At 39.4% G+C, this 18609-nt stretch overlaps 2 protein-coding genes across 2 annotated transcripts; both read right to left on the bottom strand.

The window, feature by feature from the left end:
* Window positions 1-672: 672 nt before the first annotated feature.
* Window positions 673-10552, bottom strand: jpt1b (Jupiter microtubule associated homolog 1b). Its single transcript, XM_055036031.1, has 5 exons — window positions 10495-10552; window positions 8264-8406; window positions 4668-4816; window positions 3501-3531; window positions 673-1270 (listed from the first exon to the last, which is right to left on the bottom strand). Exons 1-5 carry the CDS (start codon window positions 10548-10550, stop codon window positions 1125-1127), a joined length of 525 nt encoding a protein of 174 aa, XP_054892006.1. The 5' UTR covers window positions 10551-10552; the 3' UTR covers window positions 673-1124.
* A 467-nt stretch (window positions 10553-11019) lies between these two features.
* sumo2b (small ubiquitin like modifier 2b) lies at window positions 11020-18235 on the bottom strand. The gene is made up of 4 exons (XM_055036022.1): window positions 18141-18235; window positions 16397-16528; window positions 14229-14300; window positions 11020-12437 (listed from the first exon to the last, which is right to left on the bottom strand). Exons 1-4 carry the CDS (start codon window positions 18159-18161, stop codon window positions 12375-12377), a joined length of 288 nt encoding a protein of 95 aa, XP_054891997.1. The 5' UTR covers window positions 18162-18235; the 3' UTR covers window positions 11020-12374.
* Window positions 18236-18609: the final 374 nt, after the last annotated feature.

Genomic DNA, 18609 nt, shown 5'->3' with positions numbered 1-18609 from the left:
TCAGTCTATACGCTTTACAGTAAGGAGCTCAGACTTATAGATACAATACACTTCCATCTAGGTAATAAATGTAATCTCACAATAACTTAAAAGTAGTGGTGCAATCACTTAAGTTTGTTTTGTATAATGAAAAATTAGCAGAAAATGGGAAAAGTTTTTTTTTTTTTTGACAAAATATGATTTCAACCTTTGTGTTCCTACTAATATGTACACGGGTAAAACCTTGAGTCTAAAACCAAATAAGGAATCATTTTTCACGTTTTGTTTAAAAAGCCTTCAACCTTCAGGCTTAGCAAAATGCAAGACTCATCTTGACACAGAAACGCTCTGAAAGCCAAATATCCAGCTTGTGAGGTCATAGAAATGTTTTTTTCTCATTTTGACACAGGTCACTGGAGCGGTCATCCTCGTTACTTCAGCTGGGCAGATTTCCAGTCTGGAACCTGTCTTCTCTCTCCACAGCCGCCGCCACAATGTTTCATTTCAGCACACATAAATATTAAGAGGCTCTTTGCTTCTGGACATTTACGCAGATGGAAACTGAAGAGGAGAGAATTAACAGTCGTCTTGCATACAACAGGTCTAGACTGGATGGTCAGCGACGACATTTTGTCTGGTAACAGTTCCTGAAGTTTTCCTCATACAAAGTTAGAAAAAAGGAAATCCAGCAAATGCAATTTCATATGAATCTTTATTGTATTTAGAAATCCACACATCAAATCTTTTTTAGTTTTTTTTTGTTTGTTTGTTTTACCATTTACAACGAAGGAAGGAATGAGGGACAAGCTAAAATCATGTCATGCCTTTCCCAGCAGGCGCGATGCACTACAGGATGGGCTGAAATGGGAGGGTGTGGGAGATACATAAAGTGCTTTTGTCAACAGTTTTCTTCTTTCAATAGAAAAAAAAGGATCAAACAAAAGGTTTGAGGGTGGAGTGAGAGGACATGAGAGTCCACGGACGCGACGGCATGGGAAGGAGGACAAGAAGAGACAGTGGCATGTTGATGAGGAGGAAGACAGTGGCGGGGGGTGTTTTTATCTTCAAAAAAATAAAAAAAAAGAGTGACTGAATGAAGAAAAAAATATATATATAAAAAAGAAAGTAAAGAAAAAGGAGTTGTCTCAACCCAGGATGAGGCTGGATTTGCCTCCAGGAGGGTTTCTCCGGCCGCCCGCGGCAGCGTTGGCACCTCCCGACGGGGCGGGGGCCTGTGACGACTCCTTCTGCTCGGGCTCCTCCAGCTCCCCATCCACCTCTTCAGGGCTCTCTGCAGACACGATAACAATGAGAAACCACAGGGGGGTTAAGTTTAACTGAATCTGACCACATACTACTAATCGGATTACAGCAGATATAATTTAGAACAGCGGCTGAAGATGTGCTCCAGACATTCATATGAAACCACAGCTGGTCTACCACTGCTGCTGTGTTGTGGCAGACGGATGTACTGGTTTTGTAATGGGCGGCTAATGTGAGCAGATCAGTACTGACTAACCAGAAGCTGACCTTCAGGGTCAATACATGGTCTTCAATGCTCATCAAATGTTCAAGAATCAAAAAGGTGTCAACATGAAGCAACAGACAGAAAATGTCTAAAAACCAAAAGGTTGATTTATCTAAAATTGAACAGTTCAATCAAAAACACAAAACAATAGGTTTAGGTATTTGTGAGGAATCAAACTTATTTTTTGTTTAGAGTGTGACTCTGGAGGCCAGGTGGTTGGTCAACAACGGAGCTGACCCAGAAATAAGCATGAATAAGAGTGTTTGTGGGTGAGCTGCTTTGCCTAAGCGTACATGCAAACCATGTTGAGGCCTTGAGTTACTTTTTTTATCTGAAGTGCTACTGCTTTTCAACAGTAGGCACCAAACAGGGTGTAAAAGTACAGGCACACCTTCTGAAATTAAAACATTATCAAAAAGTTGATGGATGGCAACAATTAAATTCTAAAATGAATCTTATTCTTTAGATTTCTTGCACACAGTGACATATGTGAAGCATTTTTTAATCCATTTGAATGGCTTTTAGGTCGATACAGAAATCCTGATTTATGGTCGATGCAATTAGTGTCTTGAGTTATTGACAGTCTACACGAAAATTGTAAGCCAGGATGTGGTCACTTCAAAAGTAGTTGAATAATTAGAGACTGTATTCAAGTATATTGATGGAAAGTTGAGTGGAAGAATAAAATATCAAGGGGATGAAGAAAGACACCAGAGTCAGCAATGCAGATTAGCTGAGAGGTTGGAGAGCACTTTACCCAGTTGCAGCACTCTGCTGGTAAGCTAGCTGAAAGAAGTCTCACATTAATGTTCTCTTGTTTACAAAACAACTAAATAGTAGAAAATATTTTCAGTTTTGAAAGAGAAAGACTATCAGTGTGGAAACTAAAAAGCTCTGTGATCTGAAGCTACATTAGTTGCCTGTCTCAAGCAACAGACTGCTTAGCTTATCAATATAAATTAAATCTGTATAATTCAGTGCAAAATAAAAATGCTTCATTCATTTACTACTAAATTTAGCAGGTATTTACTCACAATTATTTCCTTAAATCTATCAAATAAATCAAAATTTCTGGTATAGATGACATTATTGTGCTGAATCCATCTTTAATTTATGAGTTATGGTTGCTTTTCTGATTAAACTAAAAGCAATTAGCTTCTGTTCTGCATTTCTGAGCAAGTACGTGTGAAATTTCTATTTATTCAGAATCCTGTAACAGCCCATGCCTAGAAAATATTGTGTGTCATCACTTTTATAATTCTGAAAAGGAAACAGACAGGAGAAGGGCAATAGAAGCAGCTGTGACAACTGTATTCGTTCTAAGTTAACGGGCCCTTTGCCACTGCACTGCGCGGTGAGTGCGGACGCAGATGTTCTGATATTTGACCTTTCTAAAAGTGTCCGTCTTGTCTGCTCTGAGTCATCGCTTCCTGCTGGCATACAGCTAAACCATCAAGACAGGAGTTGGATTGTGTTCATAAACTGAAACTTGCTGCCAACATAAACACAGAGGAAATACTTGACATAAAGGCAACAAAGGCAGCTTTAGTTTCAATATTTTCCCTCCAACCAGGCTGCAGACCCCTGTTATTATCGGAGGAGCCAGCCACTCAGTTCAAATCTTGCACCTGGTGATTCATAAAAAGCTTTTCATACTAAATGAAGCCTGCCATCAAAGAACAGCTGCTTGACTCCAGATCGTTGTGCCATCATGACAGGAACAAACCACATCAAAGAGATCATGTGTTGTTGACTCAGAAAGGGAGAAGTTGAATCCTGTTTTTTTTCCCCCCTCCTAGTAAAGACGAGACCACTCGCCACAAGCTGATATTGACGGGGCAGGAAGAGTAGAATTACCTGGTCTGTTTTCAAACACCATAGAGCCTTTCACTGAGTAATCCAAGTCATGCCCTGCTGTTTAGTCACAGCCATCCTGTGACAGACACTTAAAGGAATTTTTTGCAAAAACAGCTGAGGAAGTCAGGGTACTTACCATCGTTTGCTTGTTCCTGGCCGTTCTCACCCTAAAATGTTAGAAAAAGAAAGGACATTAATATCAGCCCAGCCATCAGTACATGACAATATGCTCTGCTTTGTTTAAAACCAACATCAACTGGAAGGTGATGGTTTGTGAATTGATTGTGTCATGGTGTCTGCTCCTTATTTGATGATTTAATTATAATATAATGATAATGTAGCTAAATAGTGGAGCAGTTTTTAGCAATGTTGCCTTGCAGTCAGATGGTCCCGAGTTTGAATCCCGGCCTGGACTCTTTTTGCGTGTTCTCCTTTTGCTTGGTGCTCCTGGTACTTCCCTCAGTCTCTCTAAATTGTCCCAACGTGGGAGTGTGTGATTGCATGGTTGTATTTCTCTATTGCTATGTTTCTGTCCAACTTTTATGAGAATTTTAAGCAAAGAAGAAAAAAAGGAAATGTAAATTAGGCATGTTTTCCATCTGGTTTGAAGCAAATCGACCAGTAATTTTGTCAGATGTTGACTCTAAGAAAAACTGTAATAAGATGTAGAGCCTCCAAACGAGCATGCAGCACAAATCTCAGAGTTCATTGCTGCTGTAGTAAAAGTAACAACTCAGGAAGCCAGAACACAACAAACAATGAAAATTATGTATCCTTTTTCTTGCACTTCACAATCAAGCTCTACTTTCTCCTGGTTTATCATGCAAAATCTCCATAAACATTCAAGCTGCTTATAACATGACACAGAACCTTTGAACACAATGGGTTAAGTTTGGCATATTTACATGACCGACCGATTAATGTGCATTTCCCTTTTTAAATGAAATAAGTGTGAAAAATTTCTAGGAATATGAATACTTTTGCAAGATGTTGTAAATTTTGTTACCCTTTTATTTTCTTGGAGGGATTTTGTTTCAGTATGTCTTCACTCAGACTGCTCTATTAAGAAATTCTTTCCATGTCTGACAGCGAGGACTCTGTGTGAAAAACTAAACCTCTGCTGGGATTACAAATGTCAGCGCATATTTATCTGAAAACGTGGATTAGTTTCAAAAAGACAAATTAAGCCACCCGTTCAGACGACATTTTCCAATGAAATACATTTTTATCTGTGATCCTCTGGTCCAAATAGGCTCCTGCTCTGTTGTGCAAACAGAGAATAATCGCTGGAAACGGCGGGTACCTCTCGTCTCTGGTTCCAGATCATGGCGGCTCCAGAGTTGTGGATGGTGGTCAGTTCTGGCTCGGGGTTCTTGGGGAAGAGGAGAGGCTGCTGGACCCTCCTGAGGGGGGCAGAAGGCTCACCGCACAGGGTTCCTGTAGGAACCCCAGCTGGATGTTGAAAGAAGAAGAAGAAGAAAAAAAAAATGACTTAAAACTTTGAGGGAAACATCCAGATTAGCACTTCTGCTGAAACTAGACAGGAAAAACAAATACGGCTTTAAAGCAGCAGATTCATACCATATGCGACTAATCCAATTAGCAACAAAGCCAAACCAGGACGAGACATGTCCAGCTCACGATGCTACACGTCCCTCAGCAAGTCTCATCAACTCAGTTTTGATGGAAAAACATCAGCTTTACAAGAGCTTCCGACTGAAATACCTCACGCTGGAAATCGCTGGGAACCGACAAGGAAGCATCACCGAATCTGAAATGCAGTGGAAGGCGTCCAGACAGACAACCCGAGCGCCAAGACCCACGTAACCTCGTGCAGTGCTTGCAGAGAGGGCGTTTAAAGCCCCGTGTTGGCCGGGTGTGGAGCGACAGGCGGTGCTACCCGAGGCCACATAAGGCCACCACTATCATCCAGAGGTCTGCGGAGGGGACAAGCTGTCTTTGTGATGACGAAAAACGTTGGCTGCCGGAGAGCCAGACAAGAGGCCGCTGCTGTTGTTGTTAATGGAGTAAAGTGCATCATCACAAAGAGTATATACCCCGACAAGGGGCTCGTTCATAACTCAATATTTCTGAGCCTGATCAGTTTACTGCCCGTTGGGCAACAAATGTGAAGCATGAGAGGATTTAACTGAAGAGATTGATGGATCATACGAAATAGAGCGTTCTGCTTAACTTAATGGATCTCATGGGTCCGAGGCATAAACGCATGAAAGCAGGGAGACAGAAAAAGCAATTGTGTGGTTGCTGCTTGTCTTTGTTTTCTCTCTTATTAGTGTGTGCTCATCATGTGGGCAGAAGCTGAGGGCTCTTAAACATACCAACTGGCTCTGGAGTTATAAATCGCTAAAATACTACCCATTACCAAACACGAAGAGTCGCTTAAGTAGAAGTGAACCATCAAACCTGTGCAACTCTCATTAAATCACTTCCTCTTCCTTCTTTCTCTTTATCATTCAATTTAAAAGACACAGGAAGTTATGGGAAATTAATCAGCCATTATAAATGCTGGGATAAGCTACACTCCGGCTCCAAAACTTGCATTTAATCAATAACCGATAGAAAGTTTGCTTTTGGAGTATTTTGAAAACAAACAGGATGGCTTTTTTTTCCCCCTGGTTGTTGGAAAAGATTGGAGCACTTCTGCAGCTTCTTCCTGACTGGCTGTAACATGGCTCCAGATGGCGGAGACATATCCAGGCATTATAAAACGCACATTTGATTATTTACCATGGAATCCACACAGCGCTGCACGCCAGATAAACGAGCGTTCACACAGAAGCCCTGCTGACTGAGAACGGTGCTTGTAAACTGAGCAATAAGTTACCATAACCCCCGAATAAAATCAACATCCTCCTCCTCCTTCTCCTCTCCTTCTTCCAATTGTGTGTGCTAAAGTGGGGCAAGTCTGAGGAGCTCTTCTAAACTTGACATGGCCCCAAGTGAAACAATGCAGGCAGGAAAAGGCTTTACCGTAATCAGCTGCAAGCTGTCTAAGACGAAAAGGAGCGATTTTAGGTCGGATTCTTGTTTGTGCCCAGAAAATTCTAGAAATGCTACTTTTGTCAAGACTGAAATTTTCTTTCTCTCCCTCTCTCAACCATTATCTGGCAAAAAGCAGGGAAACCATCACATGCTGAACAGTGAATGATGACAGAAACTTTCCAGGCTTTCAAACCACTCTCGAAGGCATAAACGTCAGATCACATTTAAGCCTCCGTGGCTGAACGTTTGCAGTGACCTTGAGCGTTCTCAGCGCCCTTTGCTGCCTTATTATCCTCTGCTGCATTCACTTCCCTTCTCCATGTGCAAGGCCATGCTTTTCACCAAGTGATACAGTTTTCCTGACTTTCCACTGCAGGCTCTGATCTACAGCCTTTATTTAACAAAGCCTAGCTTCAAATTACCCTGGTGCCAGCACTCCATGGCCCTTTGGCTGCAATGAATGTGGGAAACTCCCTCTGATGAGCAAAATGAGCCTTCAGTCTGCGTCTTACAGTACCTAGCAAGACTACATATTCTCCTTTACTTTTATTTATTTATTTTTTTTTTTACAGACAAAAAACTTGATGCATTTTACTTGAATTTTATGGGGTAGACCAACACAAAGAAGTGCACAACAATAAATAGGAAGGAAAATGATACCAAATTTAATTAATCTATTTTTTTAAAACAAAATAAAGAAATAGTACATTAATGTTCAGATCATTTTACTCTAGTGCCCCAAAATAAAGTCTGGCAACTTTTAGAAGTCACCATTCAATCTCTGTATGTTTTGTTTAACAGCCTTAGAGATTTGCTAGAAAACAGTCAGCAAACAGCTCATAAAAACTGAAGAGTAGAGCTTACAGGTCAGACAGAATGCTGTAGACATTTAGATCGTAATGTCTCAGCTTTGAACGTCTCAAAGCACTGTTCAATCAATCGTCACACACACTCAAAGAAAACATGGAACAAACAAATTTACACAGGGTCATCTACTTAAGCCAACATCCCAGGCTACGACTCAGAGCAAATATTTAGAGGAGCAGCCAAGAGAAGCATGGTAACTCTGGCGGAGCTGCAGAGGGCCATAGCGCAAGTGAAAGAACCAATAGACATGAGAGCCATTAGTCCTGTATCGCACAAAGTTTGCCTTTATTAAATAGTGGCAAGAGAAAAGAGACATATGAAGATCAGTTTCACACTTGCCACAAGCCGTGTAAGAGACATTGTAAATGTGGGAGACCAAAACTGAATGTTTTCAGTTTTGAAGTGTTAAAATTAACACAATAGATCACCCTGAACACATCAGTGAAACACGGTGGTGGAGAAAACATGCTGTGGGGAAGCGTTTCTTCAGCAGGTACAAGGAAGCAAGTCAAAGTTAGAGGGGAAGACAGCTGGAAATATCCGTTTCCTCAAGTTTACCTTCCAGCAGGAAAACAATTCATAATGAAATGAGTCAAAATGTTGAAGTCGAGACTTAATTGATGTTCACAAACTCTGTTCGTCCAATCTCCCCGAGTTTGTTTTGCTAAGAAAAATTTGTAAATATTTGAGTCTCTTCATGAAAAGGCATGCCAAATATTTATCTGCAGCTGTAATTGTATCTATTGGTGGTTCTACTAAAAAGAAAAAAAAAAAGACTCAAAGGGTCTGAAAACATACACAACGCACTTTCCAGATTTTATTTGTGCACATACATTGGTGTCAGTTGCTTCCGCTTCACAGTAATGCAGTACTTAGTTGATCTATCATGTCAAATACATTGTATTTTGTGGTTATAATGACAAAAAAATTTTTTTCAAAGGCTATGAACACTTTTGTAATATACTGCATTTGCTCCCACATCTTTGTTTAAGATTTATGCAAAACTAGAGCAATGGTCGATCAACTTACTTGGTGGATTGTTTCTTCGATGAGCATGGGGATCTTCGGGTTCTGCAAAGATGCTAGAGGCCATCTTGTTCTTCCGTTGGGGGGTTGAGTTTTCATCTGAGCCAAGAGAGAAGTTGGACTCCCCACCAGGCGGCCGTAGTACCCTTGGGAATTAAAAGCAGACTGTAAAAATAGTCATGGAAGGCCGTAACTATTCCAAACAAAAACCAGCTGCACAAAAATCAATGACTCAATAAACAAATAAAACATGAGGATAGTCAGACCCCCCCGTTCCCTTTCGTAAGAATACCAAACACAAAGAGCAACCAATGAGTTTAAGCCGCGGCTATCAGCCGCTCAGTCAGTCAGTCACAATCTCTGCCCTGCAGCTGACTCCGCTTGCCTTTAATCGCAGACTTAGCAAGCTAGCTGCAGCTTCATCTTAGTACAGATTTCCTCAACTGACACAAAATGTGTAGGAGTTCATCGTTATTCATAAGAGATTTACCCAAAATTTGTGTTTCTGTTGGATCAAAACCCAAGAGCAAAAAGCAATAGCAGAAGGTTGATAAATTATAGGAAATCTATGAGTTCAACACATGAGAAAAAGCAAAGGTCACTTTTCAGAGACGCCTTCAAAGTTTACTGTGACAGTTGGGGTGGATGAGCGATACCAATCTGCTTGCACAGCCCATGTCGGACCCCTCCCACATTTTTTTTTTTTCTTTTAGCAAACTCTCCTCTCCTTAAAGACCCTGAAGCCACCAGCTGACACACAGAGCAGCTGTCCAAAAGGCCAAGCAGGCAGATGGGAGCCCAACAAACACCTCACCTCCTCAAACCATACAAAGGAAATCAACTAGTCATGCCTGCACACCACTCCTCACTGAATTTCCCCCTTTTTTTCTTCGTCCCTCACACACACGGCTGCGACAATAATGCCTAAACCAGACTTTACCTCCAGGCCAAAAGAGGATGAGCTCATGGTTTCCACATGGATTGTGATGAGAGAGGGGAAAGCTGTTAGCAACATGGCAGATGACCCCACCCAAGACCCAAACTGCAAATAATATCAATAAAATTATCAACTGCTTGGGAGCAAGAGGGCAATTTCGTGAGCAAATGCAGGAACTCCACAGCTAAAGATGGTATCTCTGATAAGGTAGAGGACGTAGGAGGGTCTTCGATGGCCTACAAAGATTAGAGCTCTCCTCTTCGTTAAACTCACTGCCCCTTCTGTCTTTTTTTTGGACACACAGCCACAGAAATGACCAGCGGATTGAAAGAAAAAAAGGGGGACTTTAGAGACCAAAAGCAAAGAGCTAAGATAAGATTTGCAGGCTTAGTTAGCCCCCACCCAAGTCCCTGCATCACCCAAAAGCAGCTTGCAATCTCAGAGCCCACCCCAGACAAGTATACTCCCAAAATTATTGACAAAATTTAGATAGATATATGCACCCTGAAGCCATAGAAAAGTAAAGAAAGGTAGCAAATCTTTTCACTGCAAAGGGGGAGGAATGCATCCAGACATGCATCACTTACAGGAAAGGGATGACTGCATGCTTTAAGGATGAGGTGTTTCTTTTCTAAAAGAAAAACTTTTTTCACAAAAATAGCACGCATTCATAAACAAAGATTTATATAGAAAAAAAGCTATCAAGAATAAATGACGTATTTTTCTTCCACTTAGATCACATCAAATACAAAGACATGCAGACAAAAAGTCTAGTCAGTCACATGCTCCGACTTTAGCAGTCAAAATACACCAGTAAGAATTTGAAAAAAAAAAATAAAATACAGAAGGGAAAAACACTGTAGCTTCAAACAGACACACATTTAGGAATTAAGAAAAATTTTAACTGAAACTTCAAAACACAAACAGATTTCAGAAAGGTTTGTCCACTTCTTCAAACGAAAAAGAGAAAAATCTCGCTTTTCTTTCTCTTTTTTTTGTCCAACTATCATTCCCAAAGCCTACACAGCAGGCTAACCAAACTAACTTATGGTGGCTAAAGGGTATGGTGCTTCTGCGACCCAATAAGATTAACTCAATTAGCAAGTCTATGTGACAGTTTAGCTCAATCCAGTTATATCCTTCACCAGCACCGTTAGCGAGCTGCCTTTTAAACGAAGCCAGAAAAGAAGCGTCTGTTAGCCGAACGGCTTCTCCCCGCATCCCACTCCTTTTGTTCCTCCATGGAAGACATTCAACTGCCCCTTTTTTGTTTTAGGTCATTTTTCTTTCTTTTTACCTGGAACTGCTTTTAGAACCGGGGTCTAACCCTTGAAACGTGGTGGTCGTCGTCATCTTCGAGGAGCTGCTTTCAATGTCTTGGCGGGTTGTAAGCGGTAGTCAAACTAATACAAAAAAAAAAAAAAAGAAATCCTCCCTCGTTGCCCGCAAAGAAGCGACGGGATGTAGACTCCACCCGAGACTGAAAAAAACATACGAAAAGCAGATCCGCTGATTCTGCGGTGCCAGGCGTTTAGAACCAGCCCACCAGTCAAATCACGCGCTCTGATTGGATGTGAAAGCCCAGTACTTCACTCTCATTGGACAAGAGGTGCAACGGTCAAACCTCTTGATGGTGGCAAGCGTCAGTGACAAGGCAGCCCACATCCCTGAGGCCATATTCTATATCCAGGTTTCTCAAACTCTGGTACAAGTGCCAGTTGGTGGTACTTGGGCTGTCTTTAGAGTGTATGAGTGTGTATTTATGCTATTGGTAATTAGTTGCAAGGCAAATGCTGTTAAAAACAGAATTTTTCAAGCTGAGTTGACCATTTGAAAAACTTTATTTTGGAAAGTTTAAATATATGCAACTCAATGGATTGTCAAAATATTCTAGGTTGGACTCGAAATTGTGCCCCTAAAGAGAACAGGGTTCTTGAAATTAACTGCAGATGAGATGAAAGAATACACAATGCATATAGGGGGTGTATGGCTGCATTGCACATAAAATGTAGATTGCTTCAGTAAAAAATGATTTGTGGCTCATGGAATTTAACTAACCCATTAATATTCAAGCTTTTTTTAAACCAAGAATGGCCCTACTGTGTATAAAAATACAAAGCATAAATTTCCACTTCAAATGTCAAAAACAGACAAGAAGTCACTTGTTCTGGCTTCTGCTTCACTTTGGTCCACTTGAGGCAACAATATCTCTTGAAACTGCACTTCTGATTAAACAAAGGTCGTTTTCTTCTTGGAACTAGAGATGTAGTGAATTTGTTTGTCTTTACCTCACAGATAACTTATGCAAAAGTACCAAAAGAAGGATCCAGTGGTACTTGTAACACTGTTCACAAACCGTGGAACCACTCAAATAAATATTTTAACCTGAAATGCAAATAATACAATTCACTGCAATAAGAGTACATGCAAACGTGAATTAAATTCCTGATAGAAATTTCATTCTTAGATTTTAAAATGTGTTCAAAAGAGTAAACCTTCAAGGGGGAGAAAAAAAAAGACAATAACTTTATTTTAACAAGCATTTTAATAAACAATACAGATGTATATTTAACTGAAATATCCCTTCAACCTTCCCAAAGTCTGAAGTGGTGAAGTAAAGTGAGTATTCTTAACATCCAGTTCAATATAAAAAGTATATAATATTTTTTTTAATATCTGATTACAGAGTTAAACAGCAACCAAGTCATGTTCCCAAAGTGGGTGCACTGCTCACCAAGTGACAGCCGGTCCCAAAATTGAAAAGCTTAAGAACAGATTTGCTAGACAATTACCAAGCCTAGCACAACGGTATTTAATCAGCTCAGATGACTTTCATTTTTACCTGCCCTGAATATCTTTCTGAGTGTATGCAGAATGAACCCTTCAAACTGGGATGGGAACTCTGACAAATTTACCACAACACAGCATGAAGTAAACTTAAAAAAAAAAAAGAAGACAATGTTTTCAGGGTGTAATTTATGTACAAAGACAAAAACAGTAACAGGGGGTCATGGATAGAAATTCTTTACAGCAGTTTTGTGAAGCAGAGAAATTAAAACCTCTTCTGCAAGAATTAAGTTGAGACTGTTAGACGAGTTGCAAAGAGCCAGCCGCTGGGTGTGAACGGGCCGGGGAAGTCGGTCATGTTGGAAGCGAAAAGGTGGCAGCTGTGGTTGGTTAGATCAGACCTCCCGTCTGTTGTTGGAACACGTCGATTGTATCCTCATCTTCCATTTCCAACTGTGAAGATTTAAATGTGTGTCACATGAATTTCATTTTACTGCAATGTAAAACCTCTATTTTTTTTAGGTTTTTATGCAGCAGGTAAACACAAAGCAGAGGTTTTAGCACTGATTTTTAGTTGGATTTGGGTCTGGACTCTGACTAGGTCATAAAACTAATATTTTAGTTTTGATTTAAAATAATCTATTGCAGCTCTGGGTTGTATTAGTCATTTTCTAGCTGTAAAGTCAACTTCCTCTGGAGTCTAAAGTCTTTTGGAGCCTTTAACAAGTTTTCTTCTATGATTGTCTTATTTTTAGCTCCATCACATCAGCTCTCATCAGCTTCTATGGTTTTCTTTCCACAATGAAAGTCTTCCATTAAGGTCAGTGGAGTGTGTGACGAGTAGTTGTCCTATCAACATTTTCTTATACATGAGCTGTAATCTGGTTCCCATATTCTTGAAAACGTTCCCATATTCTTGAAAACGTTTTGCACAAATACATGAGAAGGAGAAGTAGTGGATTATTCTCTTTAACTGCTCCAGGGTTATTGTAGGTATGTTTTATGCTTTTTTAAATTAGTTCTCCTCTAGCCCAGCCTATCAATTTCAGTGGCTAGCCAGATTTGCACTTGTGCCATATTGTTTTCAATTACAGATGTTGAATTAAATAGTGCTCTGGGATATTGTTTTATCACCTAACCTGGCTTTCTCTCTAAGTTCTGTCCCTGACTTGTCTGATGTGTTCCTTGGTCTTCGTAATGCTGGTTATTCTCCAGTCTTCTTTAACAAACCTTTGAGACATCACACAATAGCTGGGTCTATGTTGAAAATAAAATTAATAAATAGAACATATTATGTTTGGTAATATTATGGTGACAAGATGTGAAAAGCTTCAAGTGATTTCAAAGGAACTGTGTATAAACTGCGCTAAGGCACAGTACATGAGAGCAAAAGCCAAATGTCAAAGGGTTGCATTTATGTAGCGTGTGGCCTCAGGGTGACCCTTTGCCCTACACAACATCAATTCTTTGGTCTGCAGACATCAAACAGCAATGCTGACCACTGAACCAGCAAGCTGCATTGGCCATTCGTGACAACACCACGCAATGACAGACTTGCCTCACTTTGCAAACATTTACAATAATGATTTATGACGACCTCAACCACAAACTGTCTTGAATGTAACTGGCATATGTCTGCAGACATATTCAACATAACAGACCAACTGAGAGTGAGTTTGGTGCATTCCCACTGCCTGAGGCGTTAAAGCTCATCATGTCAACCCCATGACCCGAACAAAGAAAGAATGGAGGACAGGCTGCAACCCAAAGAAATGTCTAGCAATTAGATTTATGAAGATTTATTTATTGTTTAGTTTTTTTGTGTGTATTTGGATACTTTAATCCTCGGATGAAAATCAAGACTACAATAATATACTCTTAACAGGAAATGTAATAAAAGCAATGTAATAATTATTCATGACTTGTCAATAATAATATCTATATTACTAAACATAATATAAACAAAACTACATTATAAACTTGAACATGGTGGAAAACAAAAAAAAATAAAAAATAACAGTTCATTTATTTTAAAAAGCTTGTGTTTTGGTTAGCAATAAATATTTGGTCTTTATTCCACACAGTGTGCCAGAGCAGAGATGTGTTGATTTTTTGTTATTCATCAAAGTGTAATGACTTGTATATCACTGCAAAAAGACCCCCTTCAAGCTCACTATGCAGTTCTTTCTTTATTCAATAAATGCTCCAGATGGTTGAGTTATTCTGGTAGTCTTTCAGACTTACCTGTGCTGGTGTGTCTGTCTCATTTATTGGCTGTCCGTCAAATCTGAACCTGATTTGCCTCATCGACAGTCCCTGGGAAGGCATAAAAAAACTTGCTCACATTGCAATTCCTCATTAGCAGGTCTTGCTTAAGTTGCATCCTATATACATACAATAGCTTAAGACATTAATCAAAGAGCTTTAAAAGGCAGATCGATATTTTACTATGATAAACACAAAACAATGTAATAAATGTGCTGCTAGTGGGTGGGGTTTGCATCAAACAACACATTTGCCTAATTTTGCTTCAGTAGTATTAGTTCCATATTCCCAAAGATTTCACAATTACACAGTAACAACCATGGAAAAACTGCCTCCATCGTCACTGTAGAGGCAAATGACTCGAAGCTCTGCAAAGCAGAATAATTCATGTCAGCTCACCCAGCACAATACAATTCTGTGAAACATAATAGTAATGGGAGGTAGCATTTAAGATAGTTAACCTGGTTCAATGACAAAGAACTCTTTATGGTCTTTTATTCAAAAATTTTTATACTTTTTCACTACAAAGACAACTCCCTTCTCCTTATGTTAACCATCTCTGCTGATGCTTTGAATTGTTTGTGTCAAGTTTTCTGCATGACAACTGCAGCTGAAACAAGTTATTTTATTCATGAGGCTCAAATACTCCTAACTTCTAATTAGTGATATGAAAAAAAAAAACTGGGCAGGTTTAGATTAGGACACCACCGTTACTTTCTAGACTGTGACAACTCACTAGATAGCCGGTCAGAGAAAAATGCAACTGTTGTAGGGTTACATGTTTACTTGGCATCTGACTTGCAATAAAGAAAACTCTTAACTCTTCACCACACAAATATATTTTGAATAATTTCATGCACCGTACTATGTGAATATAGTCTGGGGATGGCCCCTTCCTTTTCCAACATGGCTGAAATGCAGTGGATAAAGAAAGGTCCTTAAAGATACGGAGGAGGAAGTTTGGTGTGGAGGAAACTGGCTTCACCTCAACAGAACACCTTTGGATTGAATTTATGTGGAGAATGTGAGCCAAGATTTTCCTGTCCAACATCAGTGGCTGACCTTAAAATTGCATTTCTATAAGAATTATCAAAAGTTCCATAAATACATTTCTGAATCTTTGTAAAGAGTTGAAGCTGTGACAGCTGCAAAGGTCGACCAACATCATTTTTGATAAAGGGATGAATAAAAACAAATCTACTCAGACTTGATATTTAAAACTGAGGTCAATAACAAAAATGTCTTTCAGAAATATCAAGAGACAGTTCAAATGTTAGATTGAACCTTTTCAGATATACACAAGGAGAGACATAAAGCATGAGACTAATGGTTTACTATTTAAATAAAAATATGGATCAACCATTTCATGGCTTTAATTTTCTGTATTTGTAAACACAGAAAAGTGCATCAGATATGACCATATTTTACTATATGATGGCTTTCAAATCTTAATGGTTCCTCATTCTTACTTAAGTAAGTTAAAGTGAATGGAAACCTTCATTCTAAGTTTTTATTAATATATTTTGACATGATTATTGAACATTTCAAACTAGAACCTTTACCTCATAGTGAATAAGTGCCTTGTGTGTCGTGCAAAGGTTAAATATTATAACAAAACTGTTTTAGTTTCTGAAACAAGTTTGGCAAACACATATTCTTGTTGTGGTGTTCTAAAACAAAAGAAGTTCCTATGTTTATCCTTGAACTGAGAGATGTGGTTTCTGTAAAACCCTGCACAACGCTTACAACCTGATGATCCTGGCTGTCAGTCAGACGATAATCACTTTACTGTCTCAACATTTCTCCATTGTGATTTCATTCATGACAAATGCTTTAATATACTGGCAAAAGTCCAGGTGCAGATAAATAAATCAATAGCACCTCACAGGCTTCAACATCGACACAAAAACCAGAATACTTCTGTGAATCTTTGTTAATGTTAACATTAAATGACATCCAGTAGTTTGAAATAATCCAGTAAATGATAATCCCCAGTATTAAATATACATGCATGTAATACGAAAAATCTGTGAATAGTCTCTGGGTAAAAATGTAAACGATCGTATGATTGCATGTTTTTGGTTGAGAATTGCTGGTAATAAAAATCAACTGCACAATTTATTGGATCCGAGAGGCTATTTGCTCACCTGTCTCTCACAGTAAGCCTTCATGAGTTTGATGAGCGGTGTGTGTCTTTTGATCTTGAATTGGACGACAGATCCATCCTGTCCGGCTACCTTCAGATTTATGTGTTCGTTGTTTTCTGTCTTGACGCCCTCCTGTGTCAAAGGGCAGAAAAAAAGAGGTGAGACATAGGAATTGAGAGACATTGTTAGTAAAAGTTGTGTATTGGGTTTTAATAAGACAGAGCAGGTGCATGATTAGCCTTCCAACTCAGGTTTGCAGTGGGAAGGCTAATGATACAAGGTTTTAAATGTTAGCTTTTAAATAGAAGTCTAAAAGTGTGGAGTAGATTGTTCAGCTATTTCTGAGTTGAAATGTTTAAAACCATCTTATGATGCAGTTACAAGTCTTTTGGGGTATGAACCTCCCAGCTTTACACTTCCAGAGACTAAATATTTACCTGCGTTTCTTCCAGGTTTATAATTATGGATGGAGAACATCTGTTTACATCAACTTTCAACTGTTGCTAAAGATTCTCTTTAGGTGTAGAATCTGACTGGGTCAGTCTAATATATCAAAAATGCTTTGCTAAACCATTCTGTTTTAGTTGTCGCTCTTTGGTCTGGTTGGACTTGGGATTATACTTTAAAACCTAATCTTGTTTTACACTTCTCCACAATCCTAATTCAAAAATGACTTGTGCGTCTTCTGGTCTTTTCTAAAGCTACACGTTATATCAAATCGCAATTATTAACATATTCGTATTTGCAGTATGGGAACGACACAAGACTGCTTAGATCATGCAACATTTGGTAATCTGGGCTGAATAAGCCATTCTTTATGCCAGCAAATGATGTAGATCAAATCAGAAAACTTGGGGAAAATGGAAGGGCACTTGTGATGAGCGAAGAAAATATGGGTTTTAATATCATATATCCTAACATTTTTCTAAAGTTGTTAAGCCCTAGTCTTCATACATATTCACTATTGTTCTCTATTGCTGTAAAACCTAAGGCTTTACAGAGAAGCAATATTTACTCTGACAATAAATTACACTAAGGTAGACTGTAGAAATTAGTTGACTTCTGAAGAGAACCGTTTGCTGACAACTCTATAAAACAGAACAAAAGGGCATAAATAGTTTTTCAAGGGACTGTAAATAATTATAAAAACAGAGGTAAAATCATTAGGCATTTGGACCAAAAGCCCACAGAGAGGCAGACATCTATTTTTGCTGTTGTTATGAATCAAGTTGCATATTTTACTATATGGTAAAATAAAGTTTGTGTAATAACAGAATGCAAAACAAAATTACCATGTGCTGATAATCTCAATTTGTATCAAAACTGTAGCGTTTATAAACACCCGTATATGTCTACTATGTCACTCACAAATGCAGCAGTTGTACTTTCATTTCATATCATATAATTTATTGTCATTATTCCTTCCTTTCTGTTCAGAGTAGAAACAAACTGCTTTGCATTTACGAGCAACCTGACGATAAAGAGGATGATACCATCTGGTCCACACTGAGTTACCAAGCAGGAAAAAAAAAAAGAAAAAAACGACATGCGCGCGTGAATGATGCGCGCTCCCATACCTTCCGGTCTATCAAAGTAGGTATAGCTGATAGTTCAAATTCAAGGGTGCAACTTTCCAAACAGCCAGAATGGAAAGTGCCGGACTGTAGCGTTTTTCTTTAAGGTTTTAAATCACGCCGCTGGTAAAACACGCTGTAATTTTCGGCAAAACAGCAGAAAGACTCACCTTTGGTTTTTCATCAGCCATGGTCACTCTTTTGGCGCTTCTCTACGCTGCCACACAAAGAATACGGGTACGCGCACGTACTCGTGCCCGTTTAAATAAGTTTGACCGACGTGCGCGACCCTGTGTCGGTGCGCGTTCACCTCACCCTGCGTTTAGTGGCTACGGGTGGTCACGAGGGTTGAAGCGCAGTCATTTACATGGGCGGGAGAGTCCCACATGCGCGTCACAGAGGTTCTGCTTCGCGTGCACGCGCACAATGATGTTTTCCCACCGCTTAATTTCGCTTTCTCGGTTTACATGCACATATTTGCCACAAAATACGTCTCATCACGCTGCTAGTCACACATATGTGTTGCAGTAGCCAGTCCAGATCATTAGTCAGTGTCATAAATGTGCAGGGAAAAGGAACATGTTATGCTTGTTTTCACACTGTGTTCTAATGGCCATTTTGTTCCACCTTCTAAACAAG

The sequence above is a fragment of the Poeciliopsis prolifica genome, unplaced genomic scaffold (genome assembly GCF_027474105.1).
Source record: "Poeciliopsis prolifica strain line A6 unplaced genomic scaffold, Auburn_PproV2 SCAFFOLD010, whole genome shotgun sequence".
Lineage (NCBI taxonomy): Eukaryota > Metazoa > Chordata > Actinopteri > Cyprinodontiformes > Poeciliidae > Poeciliopsis > Poeciliopsis prolifica.
Note: the sequence above shows the minus strand (reverse complement) of the source record. Positions and strands in the feature narration are given on the sequence as shown.

What these genes read in the sequence shown, in the direction of transcription:
- sumo2b (XM_055036022.1), bottom strand. Translation starts at nt 18,161, where the DNA reads ATGGCTGATGAAAAACCAAAG. An exon ending in TGGCTGATGAAAAACCAAAG is followed by an intron (nt 16,529 to 18,140) that starts GTGAGTCTTTCT and finishes CCTTTGACACAG; the next exon opens with GAGGGCGTCAAGACAGAAAA. An exon ending in AGGCTTACTGTGAGAGACAG is followed by an intron (nt 14,301 to 16,396) that starts GTGAGCAAATAG and finishes ATGCCTTCCCAG; the next exon opens with GGACTGTCGATGAGGCAAAT.
- jpt1b (XM_055036031.1), bottom strand. Translation starts at nt 10,550, where the DNA reads ATGACGACGACCACCACGTTTCAAGGGTTAGACCCCGGTTCTAAAAGC. An exon ending in TCGAAGAAACAATCCACCAA is followed by an intron (nt 4,817 to 8,263) that starts GTAAGTTGATCG and finishes TTCAACATCCAG; the next exon opens with CTGGGGTTCCTACAGGAACC. An exon ending in CCAGGAACAAGCAAACGATG is followed by an intron (nt 1,271 to 3,500) that starts GTAAGTACCCTG and finishes TCGTGTCTGCAG; the next exon opens with AGAGCCCTGAAGAGGTGGAT.